Raw genomic sequence first — 14415 nt, forward strand, 5'->3', positions numbered from 1 at the left:
CTTCGATCTGACACTGCTGTTTTCACATAAAGACATGCTATAACAGGTGAACTCATATGATGATGAGGGTTCTACACTGTGTACTAGTGAAACCGGACAAACTTTAAAAATCAATAAACAAAAAGGTATCACTAGCTGAGCAGAGGCAACTTACTCTCTATAACACAGAGTTAGACTGACTCCCGACGTTACGCTTCCCCCTCCCCTCGGCCCACAGCCTCTGTCGCCGATTAGCACGAATATATCACTCCTGAAAGCGAACTATGATTCTTAGTGCGATGAGAGAAGTCGCAAAATTAACCGGAATGTTCAAGCAAATTCTGAAAAAAACCCCGATATAAATCCGTTAAGCAGTTCTCTCATTCGCTAGCTAAGCGTATGTAAGATATGCCCCAAGTCTGATGCATGAGTGAGAAGGACCCCGCCCCCTCATCTCTCTCAGATTCAAACAAATAAATCGTTACTGCAAACAAACTATGATACTTAGCTCGATGAGAGAAGTTGCAAAATCAACCCAAATGTTGAAGCAAATTACAGTTCTCTAGTGAAGAGCTGAAAGACATACAGACAGACAGACGTTGAATTTTAAATATATAGAGATTTATAAAACAACATTTAAGTAAAACACATATCTTCCTTTTTTTCCAAAAATAAATGTTACACCTGAAAAACCAATCATAATCATTATTCATTTTATATAAATGTAAAATCTGGGAAAATGTTAAAATGAGGTTCTGCTGTATTAAGAAAACAAGCATTGTATGTGTAGGCAAAAATCAAAGCCAATAAAAAAATTGTAAACGACATCGTACTATACAGTATTAAGATTTTAAAGTAAGCACAACCTGATAGTTCTGTTGCACAATTATGCAAGCCCATTAAATGTAACAATGTGATCATATAGCAAGCTCAACAAGTATTTACTCCTCCTTGAACCGTCACCTTATCGTGGTGGAGGGGTTTGCGTGTCCCAATGATCCTAGGAGCTATGTTGTCCGGGGCTTTATGCCCCTGGTAGAGCCAAAGAGCGGTTCAACAAACCTCCGATGAAGAGCAAAAACTTTGGACAACGTTTTCCCTTGCCCGGACGCGGGTCACCGGGGCCCCCTCTGGAGCCAGGCCTAGAGGTGGGGCTCGATGGCGAGGGCCTGGTGGCCGGGCCTGCACCCATGGGGCTCGGCCGGGCACAGCCCAAGAGGTAACGTGGGTCCTCCTCCCCATGGGCTCACCACCTATGGGAGGGGCCAAGGAGGTTGGGTGCAGTGTGAGTTGGGTGGTGGCCGAAGGCGGGGACCTTGGCGGTCTGATCCTCGGCTACAGAAACTGGCTCTTGGGGCGTGGAATGTCACCTCTCTGAAGGGAAGGAGCCTGAGCTAGTGCGCGAGGTCGAGAGGTTCCGGCTAGATATAGTCGGACTCACCTCGACGCACAGCTTGGACTCTGGAACCAATCTCCTTGAGAGGGGCTGGACTCTCTACCACTCTGGAGTTGCCCCCGGTGAGAGGCGCCGAGCAGGTGTGGGCATACTTATTGCCCCCCGACTCGGAGCCTGTGCATTGGGGTTTACCCGGTGGGCGAGAGGGTGGCCTCCCGCCCGCCGGGTGGGGAAGGGTCCTGACTGTTGTTTGTGCATATGCGCCGAACAGCAGTTTGGAGTATCCACCCTTTTTGGAGTCTCTGGAGGGGTTGCTAGAGGGCATACCTTCTGGGGATTCCCTCGTTTTGCTGGGAGACTTCAATGCTCAGTGGGCAATACAGTGAGACCTGGAAGGGCGTGATTGGGAGGAATGGCCCCCCCGATCTGAACCCGAGCGGTGTTTTGTTATTGGACTTCTGTGCGTCATGGATTGTCCATACGAACACCATGTTCAAGCATAAGGGTGTTCATATGTGCACTTGGCACCAGGACACCCTAGGCCTCAGGTCGATGATCGACTTTGTGGTCGTGTCGCCGGACTTGCGCCATATGTCTTGGACACTCGGGTGAAGAGAGGGGCGGAGCTGTCAACTGATCACCACCTGGTGGTGAGTTGGCTTCGATGGTGGGGGAAGATGCCGGTCAGACCTGGTAGGCCCAAACGTGTTGTGAGGGTCTGCTGGGAGCGGCTGGCAGAGTCCCCTGTCAGAAGTAGCTTCAACTCCCACCTCCGGCAGAACTTCAACCACGTCCCAGGGAGGTGGGGACATTGAGTCGAATGGGCCATGTTCCGTGCCTCTATTGTTGAGGCGGCTGACGGAGCTGTGGCCGCAAGGTGGTCGGTGCCTGTCGTGGCGGCAATCCCGAACCCGTTGGTGGACACCGCGTGAGGGATGCCGTCAAGCTGAAGAAGGAGTCCTATAGGACTTTTTTGTCCTGTGGGTCTCTGGAGGCAGCTGATAGGTACCGCAGGCCAAGCGAACGCTGCCGGTTGTTGCTGAGGCAAAACTTCGGGCATGGGAGGAGTTTGAGAGGCCATGGAGAGCGACTTTGGACGGCTTCGAGGAGATTCTGGTCCACCGTCCGGCGTCTCAGGAGGGGAAGCAGTGCAGTGTCAACACCGTATATGGTGGGGATGGTGCGCTGCTGACCTCACTCGGGGCGTTATGGGTCGGTGGGAGGAGTACTTGAAGACCTCCTCAATCCCACTAACATGCCTTCCAATGAGGAAGCAGAGCCTGGGGACTCTGAGGTGGGCTCTCCCATCTCTGGGACTGAAGTCACCGAGGTGGTCAAAAACTCCTTGGTGGCAGGGCCCCGGGGTGGATGAGATACCGAGTTCCTTAAGGCTCTGGATGTTGTAGGACTGTCTTGGTTGACACGTCTCTGCAACATCGCATGGACATCGGGACAGTGCCTCTGGATTGGCAGACCGGGGTGGTGGTCCCCTCTTTAAAAGGGGACCGGAGGGTGTGTTCCAACTATAGAGGGATCACACTCCTCAGCCTCCCTGGAAAAGTCTATTGGGGTTCTGGAGAGGAGGGTCCGCCGGATAGTGAACCTCGGATTCAGGAGGAACAGTGTGGTTTCGTCCTGGTCGCGGAACAGTGGACCAGCTCTTCACCCTTAGCAGAGTCCTGGAGGGTGCATGGGAGTTTGCCCGACCGGTCTACATGTGTTTTGTGGACTTGGAAAAGGCATTCGACCGTGTCCCTCGGGAATCCTGTGGGGGTGCTCGGGAGTATGGGGTACCGGACCCCTGATAAGAGCTGTTCGGTCTCTGTACAACCGGTGTCAGAGCTTGGTCCGCATTGCGGCAGTAAGTCAGCCCGTTTCCAGTGAGAGTTGGACTCCACCAGGGCTGCCCTTTGTCACGATTCTGTTCATAACTTTTATGGACAGAATTTCTAGGCACAGCCAGGGTGTTGAAGGGGTCGGTTTGGTGGACTCAGGATTGGGTCACTGCTTTTGCAGATGATGTTGTCCTGTTTGCTTCATCAGGCCGTGATCTTCAGCTCTCTCTGGATCGGTTCGCAGCTGAGTGTGAAGCGGCTGGGATGAGAATCAGCACCTCCAAATCCGAGAGCATGGTCCTCAGCCGGAAAAGGGTGGAGTGCCCTCTCAGGGTTGGGGGAGAGATCCTGCCCCAAGTGGAGGAGTTCAAGTATCTCGGGGTCTTGTTCACGAGCGAGGGAAGAATGGAGCGTGAGATCGACAGGCGGATCGGTGCAGCGGGCTCTGCATCGGTCTGTCGTGGTGAAAAAGGAGCTGAGCCGTAAGGCAAAGCTCTCAATTTACCAGTCGATCTACGCTCCTACCCTCACCTATGGTCATGAGCTATGGGTAGTGACCGAAAGAACGAGATCGCGAATACAAGCGGCTGAAATGAGTTTCCTCCGCAGGGTGTCTGGGCTTTCCCTTAAAGATAGGGTGAGAAGCTCAGTCATCCGGGAGGGGCTCAGAGTAGAGCCGCTGCTCCTCTGCATCGAGAGGAGTCAGATGAGGTGGCTCGGGCATCTGATCAGGATGCCTCCTGGACGCCTCCCTGGTGAGGTGTTCCGGGCACGTCCAACCGGGAGGAAGCCCCGGGGAAGACCCAGGACACGCTGGAGGGAGGGATTCTCCCGGAAGAGCTGGAAGAAGTGGCTGGGGAGAGGGAAGTCTGGGCCTCTCTGCTTAAGCTGCTGCCCTCGTGACCCGACCTCGGATAAGCGGAAGAGGATGGATGGAAGTATTTAGAAAGTAACACACTGTTAGCTGGTGCTACCAGACTCAGTCCTTGAGCAGTGTTGCCCGCCAATCTTGAGGAAAATATTGTAACAAAATTTTAACTTGTTCAAAGAAGCAGCATCACAAGCATCTGCTTTTAGCTTATACTCCTTATCAATATAATGAACCGTTATGTTCAGGCACGCTTCCATAGCTCTATTCATTACGCATTAATTTTGATTGCCTAAAGTGCCACTTATTTCAGATTCATTTTAATTTTTGTCTCACTTTTTGAATAAAGAAATGACAAGGTAACTTCAAAAGAATAATTGCAGGAGGGTATAACTTTTTTTTAACCTTAAGTGTTTATCATTATTTAAAAACTAGCCATGTGTGCCTAACTACATTGCGCGTGTTAAAGCTGTCTGTGAAGGGCTCCCTGTTTAAACGCGGCTGCCAGTCGTGAACTGGGCCCTTCGTCGCACAGCATTATGATTTCTTATAAGGGAAACAAAATTACAAAAGAAAACTCTTGGATATTGATTCGATAGGAACGGCCTACTCGGAATCACTGTCCGAATCGTAATTATGTGGTGGTGTAGGAGCATTTCTGCTTCTGTCCGTTCACAGTCCGTCTCATTTTCACGACGCTGTCGTTTCCTCTCACGATCTCTTCTCAACCTTTCTCCAATCTCGCAGGTTGCTTTGTGGCAATCCAACGAGTAAGGCAATATACACAGATAAATGGTTACAAAAGGGGGACACATAGGTATCCAGGCTCTTTAAAGCATAAATAGGGATCACTTCACTGACATGTGAGCAAGCCACGGTACAACTGTGAGACGTGCAGCACTCGCCGGCTACAATGTAACAATAATAATTTCCGGAACGTGCTGTTACGTTGTCATTCATTTTATAATATTTAGAATTGAGGTGTTTCAGCCTTTCCAAATAACAAAAGTATGGTACTAATAGAACTATAAGAAGCGTGACACTTATGTATTAAATAAGGATGTATTAAGCTAACTAACAAATGTAATCTAATGCAGATACTAAAACTATAAGAAAATCATTTCTTTGTAACTAATGTAATGTGCTGAACTAACCTTTATGTAACCCTTGATATTGTACGTGCAAAAAGTATAAGGAAGATGAGCATTGTCTAAATCTGCTGAGTTGCATATACCCTGCATATGACAAATTTGCTATAACTTACCATTGTGTATGTAGGGGTGTGTTACTTAAAACTATGAATATTCTGACAACTCTTTTATCTGTATAAAAACGCTGTGCTTCTCTGCACGTATAAAATCCAGGATGCGAGCACAGGCTAAAGCAATTTATGTATGACCTCAAAATGAACCGCTGTGCTTCCTCATTTTATTCTAGTAAACAAACTGGTATAAAACTGAGCTAACTTCCTGCTTTCAGGCAGGTTGCCTGTAAGAAACTGAAATGTCAGGTGCTGTAGCCTCTCTGCCACCAAGAATAAAGAAATTGCTTTTTACTTTATATTGGTGTCCATTTCCTGTGGTTCCCGACTTCCAGGGACCACAATACAGTCATATGAAAAAGTTTGGGAACCCCTCTTAATTCTTTGGATATTTGTACATCATTGGCTGAGCGTTCAAATTAGCAACTTCCTTTTAATATATGACATGCCTTATGGAAACAGTAGTATTTCAGCAGTGACATTATGTTTATTGGATTAACAGAAAATATGCAATATGCATCATAACAAAATTAGACGAGCATAAATTTGGGCACCCCAACAGAGATATTAATTCAATACTTAGTTGAGTCTCCTTTTGCAAATATAACAGCCTCTAGATGCCTCCTACAGCCTTTAATGAGTGTCTGGATTCAGGTATTTTTGACCATTCTTCCATACAAAATCTCTCCAGTTCAGTTAAATTTGAAGGCTGCCGAGCATGGGCAGCCTGCTTCAAATCATCCCATAGATTTTCGATGATATTCAAGCCAGGGGACTGTGACAGCCATTCCAGGACATTGTACTTCTCCCTCTGCATGAATGCCTGTATAGATATCGAACCGTGTTTTGGGTCATTGCCTTGCTGGAATATCCAAACCCTGCGTAACTTAAACTTTGTGCCTGATCCTTGAACATTATCCTGAAGAATTTGTTGATATTGGGTTGAATTCATCCGACCCTCGACTTTAACAAGGGCCCCAGTCCCTGAACTAGCTACACAACCACACAGCATGATGCAACCTCCGCCAAATTTGACGGTAGGTAGCAGGTGTTTTTCTTGGAATGCGGTGGTGTTCTTCCGCCATGCAAACTGCTTTTTGTTATGACCAAATAACTCAATTTTTGTCTCATCAGTCCAAAGAACTTTGTTCCAAAATGAATCTGGCTTGTCTAAATGAGCATTTGCATACAACAAGCGACTCTGTTTGTGGCGTGAGTGCAGAAAGGGCTTCTTTCTCATCACCCTGCCATACAGATGTTCTTTGTGCAAATTGTGCTGAATTGTAGAACGATGTACAGATACACCATCTGCAGCCAGATGTTCTTGCAAGTCTTTGGAGGTGATCTGTGGGTTGACTGTAACCATTGTCACAATCCTGCGCATATGCCACTCCTGTATTTTTCTTGGCCTGCGAGACCTGGGTTTAACAGCAACTGTGCCTGTGGCCTTCCATTTCCTGATTACATTCCTTACAGTTGAAACTGACAGTTTAGACCAGTGACATAGCTTTTTGCAGCCTTCCCCTAAACGTTGTTTTCAAATCTTTTGAGAGTCGCTTTGAGAGTAAATTATTATGAAAGCCGAGAGGGGTTCCCAAACTTTTTCATATGACTGTATGTCCCTGTCATATTTTAAAGAAGTTTTAAATCACTCCTCATAAAGATAGCTTAAATTTGCTATGTAGGTTAGAATAACAAAATGTAGGCTAAGTATTAATGATACATCAGGAGTTACTCCAAATATACATGTTAGAAGATTACAAGTTAGCATGAATTCAAGACTATCATTGGACATTTTCAAATCATGTGACCCAATGAAGCACAAATGCAATAATCACAATTAATACCTTGACCTTGATATATTTTTAATACTCTATGATGTGTGTGACATGTACAGTTCTGAGTTAAGTCAGACTATTTTTGCACAAATTGCATTGGGAACTATATTTAGGGTTAACTTCCATTTAATAACCTAAAATTGATAACCCCCATTTATAATAGTCTCCCAGTTCATCCAAAGGTGCACTCTTAAATGTGCTGGCATATTTTAGAAAAACCTTTTATTTTTATCACTGCTAGAATTTATAACACACAACAGCAAACTTTGGGGAAGGTCAGGAGAGGTGCCCATTTTACCAAATGTGTGACCAGTTATATCTGGGGGGAAAAAAAAAAACTTTTGCACCAATCATAGTCCTAGTAAACAGCTTTTGTAGCACTTAAGAAATAAAAGCTATAAGCAGTAGAATCCCATGTTGATGCAAAGCTCAACAACAGACTAGCTTAAGAAAATGTTCACCCTGTGACAAGATCCTTAGCTTCCCCCTAGGTTGGGACAGGACAACTTTGAAAGGAACTAAGCAAGCACAACTGTTGATAATCAGTTGTGCAAGCCTTGCAATATCTTAACCTTTATTAAAGTCATTGGGTGGTTGATGCTGAAAGCTACATAGCACAGACATGTACCAAAATTTAGGAAATAAAAGGTATGCCTGCAGAAAAAAATTAGTAATGTACTGTAAAGCACAAATTCATTTATGTAATGAGATGCGTTTAAATCCACTATAATTTTTGCTGCTTATGTAAATAAACAGTGAAGATTTCAAGGCAAATAAAATTTCTCAGAATTAATATTACTCAGAAACTTTATTTCTCTATTATAAAAAAAATCTTGGAAGCAGACGAGACATGATTTTCTTAGAGAGACACCTTCAAGTCCTGTGAGACGAGTCTTTGTGCCAAGAGATTTAACCACACCCGGGGCTGGAAGTTAAAGACAAAGAGTAGATGACAAAGTAGAATGTTGCAAAGAATTCAAAAATGGTGGCGCGGTACACATGCAGAGCAGTTTACAGATAATGGAAGTACAAATATTTGAAAGTCTCAAAAAAAACATAGTAACGATCACATTAGCACAAACAAATGGAAATTATTACTCAGTGTAATAACGGAACAGTGAAAAGAGATCGAATATATTGTTCGGATTTAAACTTACAAGTTAGAGACTTGTAAGTGGTCTAATTTGTGTTGTCATCAGGGGAAAAAAAAGTATTGTTTCTTCCCAATGAAGCGTATCCGCGAGAATTAAAAGATTTGTTGTTTGGTGAAAGTGAAATCCCGCGAGAGAAAAGCTTATGCCAAGAGATTTGGAAAAGTCCTGCCCACATAACCATGCACACAGTTCACTCATTTCTCATTTGTAAGAAAGCTATTGTCAGACACATTTCTTGTGGAGAGAAAGAAACAATATTCACTCACGGGCAGTTATACATTGCGTTGTCACGATGTAATTCCAAACACAGAACCAAAATTCAGTGTGATATTGACGAAAAGGTAAAAGCAAAAAGAGATCGAATATATGGATAATGGTGATATGGCAGAAGTATGCTGCACGAGATGCCGATAACACGGCACGGCAGCAGCAACAAGCCAGCAGCTGATGGAACAAAGAGGAGGTTAAAAAACTTGTTCCCCCATCGTGACACCGTTTAAAAGGGGGTTTCGGAGGAGTGACAGTGTCTCCTTGGGGTGTGTTCAGCCCCCCTCTTCAAAACGTGAGCGGCAGAGATGTGAAGTGGCTGGCATGTAGCGCAGGCCATGGGGTTGGTGAGCGAAGCCCACTAGTTATTTAAAGAAACTAAAATTGCAGAAATTTAAGCATGTTTAACCTATGCCTATCCTAATCCATATTTGTACAATATCTATTCAGTTAAACCACATTTGTTTACTAACCTGTCAGACAGCAGTATTCAGCGCATTTTGCAGAGGGACAATATAGTGGGATGAATAATATGCGATGATACCTTGCATTATGTTGCCCCCTCTGTTCACCTTGTCGTATTTAAATGGAAGAATTGAAATCAAACAAGGAAAAACACAGTGGAAAAAGGAAGTCTTTGTCTCATTAAATGGTAAAAAATTGAACTTTTGTTTTTGTAGAATTGTTCAAATCTTTTTTATAATTTGGCAAAAACATTAATATCCTTTGGGAAAAATGCTGGAATTCTGTCAACCTTTTAGATGTTTTAGTATCTTTGACAACTATTTCATATTGGGTGATCTGATTTTACAAACATAATATCAGAATTCTGTTCTCTTAACTATGAAAAAAAAACCCAATTGTACAAGTCAGACTGATAAGAATGCTACTATTTCAAAACAGGATAACATCATACTACTTTTCTTAATACAAAAAATATTCTGTGTTCTAACCGCTGCAGTTTTGTCTGATGAATTAAAATGGGCATCCCCAGAAGTAATCTAAAGATCTAAAAATGTAGTTTTTAAATGTTTTTATAATATTTACTGGAATACAATTTTTTAATCTCTCATCAGAAACAGATAAAGTTTAACAAAGGGTACAGTCTATATTAATGTACTGTTACAGGTCAAATGTCTCTAATCTGAAACTCCAAAATCTAGTTTTGAGCACCAACACGATGCCACAAGTGGAAAATTTCATATCTGACTTTACTTGCCCACGTGGAGTTCTGACCAATGTTGCCTTTAATTATTCTTTTTTTTCCCCCACTGATGAGTGGATATGAACAATGCATGAGCTGGTACTTACCATTTACAATCCATTTCTTCAATTTCCTTTTGAAAATCAAGCAGCACAAAGCACACTACACAAATGACAGGGTTCCCTCGGGTAGGGAATCCAGCGGAAATTCAATAGCATTAATAAAGGGTGACAGGCACAAAAACAGATGGACAGCACTTGCAATCTGCTGAGCAAGAGGGGGAATTAATGGTGAGATAACTGCTGCACTTGCATTTCAGATGGAACATAGGCTGTGACAATCTTTTGCTGACGGTTTGACATTACCCAATGGTAAGACCTACAGTACATGCGTGACTCTGTACTTTTTGCTTATCGTTTGTGTAGAGTAATCTTTTAATAAAAACACAGCATCATAAAGCCTACTTCTGTTTGTTTGTTTATGCACAATATTTTTAAAAAATAATAAAAATCATCTACGTGTATAAGGCATATATGAAACATGAGTAAATTCCATGTCTAGACTTGGGTCCCATCCCTGTCATATCTCATTATATAAATTCAAATGTTCCATAATGCAAAAATACCTAAAATCTGTAATACTTCGGGTCTGAAGCATTGCAGATAAGGGATACTCAACCTTATTATTATTTAGGATCTGAACTTTTATTCTTTACCAAACTTAAAAACCATGGCTCTTTGTGTAGAAGCATATAAACCTTGCCTTGCCAGCTACATCTAATTTAATTCTGAACATTAGAAAGAACCATTGTCATGTACCTTCTACAATCATTTGCTGAGGAAAATGTATCAGATTTACTAGCTCTTAGTCTAATTAATAAAAAATACCAAATTATTATAGGAAAGAAATTTTAAAATGCTCTTTCTATAGTGATATTTGCTAGTTTTTGTTACATTCAATGTAACATCTGAATTTTCTACTTTAATATGTGTAAAAACTAACTGCATAACAATTACAACCAAAAGCTCTTTCTAATACACCAAAACAATACCAATGCCAGCCTTCCTTCAATTGATGTTAATCCATCAAAAACGTATTCTACAAGAATAGGTAAAAAGCTCTTTCTAATACACCAAAACAATAACACTCTATAAGAATAGGTAAAAGAACAGAGGAGACAGATGCAAGACACACAGATGCAAGAGGGCACCAATAAAAGGTGAAAAAAGAGATACTCACCAAAGAGACAGGATGGGGTGCCAGGAGGAACTGCTTTCCTCACAAGCATGTTTTGTTTCAGAAAAGCAGCAAACTGAGCTGATTTAGGTAAATTGAAAAGAGGGGAGGGGAGAGAGAGAATGAAAGAGCATGTTACAGAAAGACAGGGAGAGAGACATGAACATGTAAATGAGAACTGAAAGGAAAAGCCCAGATTTATTATATACATCTCCGTGAGACAATTTAGTCCCAATTACAGGAAAAGAGATCCTATAGTCAGGAATACAAACAAAATGTAATGAATGTTTCTTTACTTGTGAAACAACTACAACCTCACATGGCATTAAGGATACACTATCTTAATTAGTTGTGACTGAATTGAGACAGAGTTCATAACATGCCTGTGTCCTTCAGGCCAGTAACAGTAATAGTAAATATTCAGAAAAGTCGAAATGACAAGACTGTGTTTGTTTGATTTTTTGTTAAGATACCTGATCACGGTCTCACATTGAGAAACTATATATTCTCTTTTATATATATATATATATATATATATATATATATATATATATATATATATATATATATATACACATATACACAAGTGCTTTGTGTAACTCTTTCTTAACTGTGACCTAAATGAGAATATCCTGAAGTATTTTGTTTTGAACTACACAGAATAACTACACATTTGAAATGATCAGCTCCCTTCTAGTTTCAGTGCTTTATTGTCACAAAAACACTGAGTCAGTTATAGCGTGAAGCATTTATTTATTTTGACCACTTAAATTACACTAGCAAAAAAGTTACATTACATTGCCAAACAGAGTATCTGCAAACATTGAACAAGAAAGGTAAGATCAGGCATGATTCATCTCTCATTTTCATAGTAATGCTAACCCAAAACTTGACAAAAGCAAGAGATAAAAATGCTAAATATTATATAGATGAGCACTTCAACATTTTGTGTTAGCTGAATTGTAGCAGTCATACCCAAGTTCTACTGTGTTAAACAGTTTGAGGGATAAAACCTAGTGAGATAAGTAAGAATATGTACCTTGTGCCTGCTTGTGAGAGAGAACAGCCCCAGACCGTTGCATATGTGTTTTCAACAGCTGAGTAGCAGTAATCAGACTAGACTTTTGAGCTGGTGACAAAGTTGAGGTTTTTGTCTTTGGACTAGATGCTGGACTACTGGAAACACTTGACAAATCCTGAAGAGAGAAGAAAAAAGATATTAGTTGGTATAAAACAATCCACCACTCTCAAAATCTACAAATATAATTTTTTTTCTTTTCAAAACAGGTTAAGCCAAAATTTGAACAAGCCGCTAATAGGCATTAAGGCAGATGATGAAAGCCACATAACAAGTTCATTAAATGAGCATTAACTCTATCTACATTTTCTCACAGGAAAGAACTGAAAAGGTGTCCAGTGACACTTTCCCAAAGAAAGCCTAAAACCTACTTGTGACTCCTCCAACCTTCTGCCAACAGTGTAACTGCAATAACATTGAAATATCATAGATTTCTCACAGACAGAGTTATGGCACGTAAAATTTTGGCATTGGTATATTCAGTATTCAACAAAACTTGTGCCACTAAAAATCACCTATAATTTATTTACAAAGCATTAAAATATTAATTACATGTAACCTTGCCTGATATCTTCATTGAAGAAAACACATAATATATCTATTTTAAGTAGATAAGTACAATATGTTTTTAATTTAATGTTCCATTTCTGTACCTTTAAAAAAGTAGGTAATTCAGTTCATAGAATCTGAATAATCTGGAACATTTTAAAGTTCATTTCATTAGGCAAGAAAAAAGTGTGTGAGTTCCTTGTACAAATGAGGTTAAAAGCAACATGCATATCTGAAACAAAAAATCCAGTCAAAGCAGTAGAGGTTTTCATTTTCATTGGGTTATTTGCTCTAACGTTGCCACACCTTTGGGATCTACATCTTACTAGTGTTTCAGAGTGAATTAGATTCTAAAAGGGCAAATGCATGGCACTGTTCAAATCGCACATACAAAAAAATTGACTTATAAGAGAATTCTCTGAACTCTGATAGTTTCATAATTATATACTCAAATAATGCACAACTTTAATTGTTCTAGTTTTTGCATGGAACAAACAAAAGGCAAGAAATCATACACACAGAGTAATAATTGCAGAGTTAGAATTTGTGAGCTATAGTGTCAAGATTTAATCAGTTGCATATGTGCAGAGGAAAGAAGCAAAGCTGTCTGGCCTTGTTGCTTTCAATAAAGCTTGGAGTAGCACACGATATACAGGAGCCAAAAAACATTTAAAAAGACTGCATGGTACACAAGGTGATTTGAGAACACACCAGTTTACCCGATGAACCTAATAAATATGGAATCAACCACATCATTCTTAGGATAAAAAGATCTATCAGCTTTGGAATAGAAAGATAATAATCTACAGATGTATAGAAGGGAGAAGTGTCAAGATAATAAATAGAGAAAATGATAGTGGATTACTAAAGCCGGATCTGGCTATCAATATAAACAACATTTTAACAAATAATAATTTACCTAAACAAGTATGACACAACAATTTCAAGCCTATTTAATAAAGGTTTGTACAAGCACACTAAGCAGTGACACTTACTCCAGCAGAGATATTCAGAAAGCATTATTATGACTTGCCTACAGCCTCCATGATGAAAAACTAAATTCCAGGAAGGACAGAGAGATGAGGAAAGAGCTGTGGTGCTGGGCCATCCAGGGTGCGTGTGCATTCTTTAGTTGTGGCATTTCTTTTTGGAATGTATACTCAAAAAACCTGAATGCACTGCAAAATATGCTGTTGATTTGATAGAACTGATATTGGTAATGCTTTCTGAAGTATAATGATATTTAGCCCAATTTGAGCAAAAAACAAAGAAATGATTCTGCAAATACAGTGCAGTGCGACTAAATGCCAATAATAACAGTGAGAGTTAAATGCAGTGTGTAAAAGATAACGAGTCTACCTATTCAGCATAAATGTGTATACATCATAATAAAGCATTAGACAAATACATGGGCTCTTATCTATCATTGCTCTGCCTTGTTTCCTTTGGGGGTATATACAATAATGAGTGTCGCTGGGATTTTATAGAAAAGCTACAGTGCTTTAGGCAAGGAAGAGTTCTGCCTGTGGAAAGGCCTAAAGAGGAGAACAAGGGCCTTGGTGGTATGCAAACACTTCAGAGAAGGGTTTATCTATCAGTTATGTCTTTGTCAAGACACAGTGTGGCTTCATAATTCTGAAGAATGGTACAAACTGTTGTGCTGCCAAAACAATGTAAATCTTGTATTTCCTGAGGCCAAGTTGAAGGGATCAAATACTAAGAAATAATCACATGACTTCAGTGAGTCATA

General features: G+C 41.1%; 1 protein-coding gene across 3 annotated transcripts in view; it reads right to left on the bottom strand.

Moving 5' to 3' along the window:
* kansl3 (KAT8 regulatory NSL complex subunit 3) overlaps positions 1 to 14415 on the bottom strand; it is a 147619-nt gene that overhangs the window by 54655 nt on the left and 78549 nt on the right. For 2 of the 3 annotated variants that reach the window (XM_039769602.1, XM_039769604.1), the window contains exons 14-15: positions 12078 to 12234; positions 11042 to 11119 (exon numbers count right to left, since the gene is read on the bottom strand). In XM_039769602.1, the coding sequence (XP_039625536.1) occupies positions 11042 to 11119; positions 12078 to 12234 (235 nt within the window). The remainder of the gene's footprint in view (positions 1 to 11041; positions 11120 to 12077; positions 12235 to 14415) is intronic. The other variant, XM_039769603.1, reaches the window with a different exon arrangement.

This window comes from Polypterus senegalus, chromosome 11 (genome assembly GCF_016835505.1).
Source record: "Polypterus senegalus isolate Bchr_013 chromosome 11, ASM1683550v1, whole genome shotgun sequence".
Taxonomy (NCBI): domain Eukaryota; kingdom Metazoa; phylum Chordata; class Cladistia; order Polypteriformes; family Polypteridae; genus Polypterus; species Polypterus senegalus.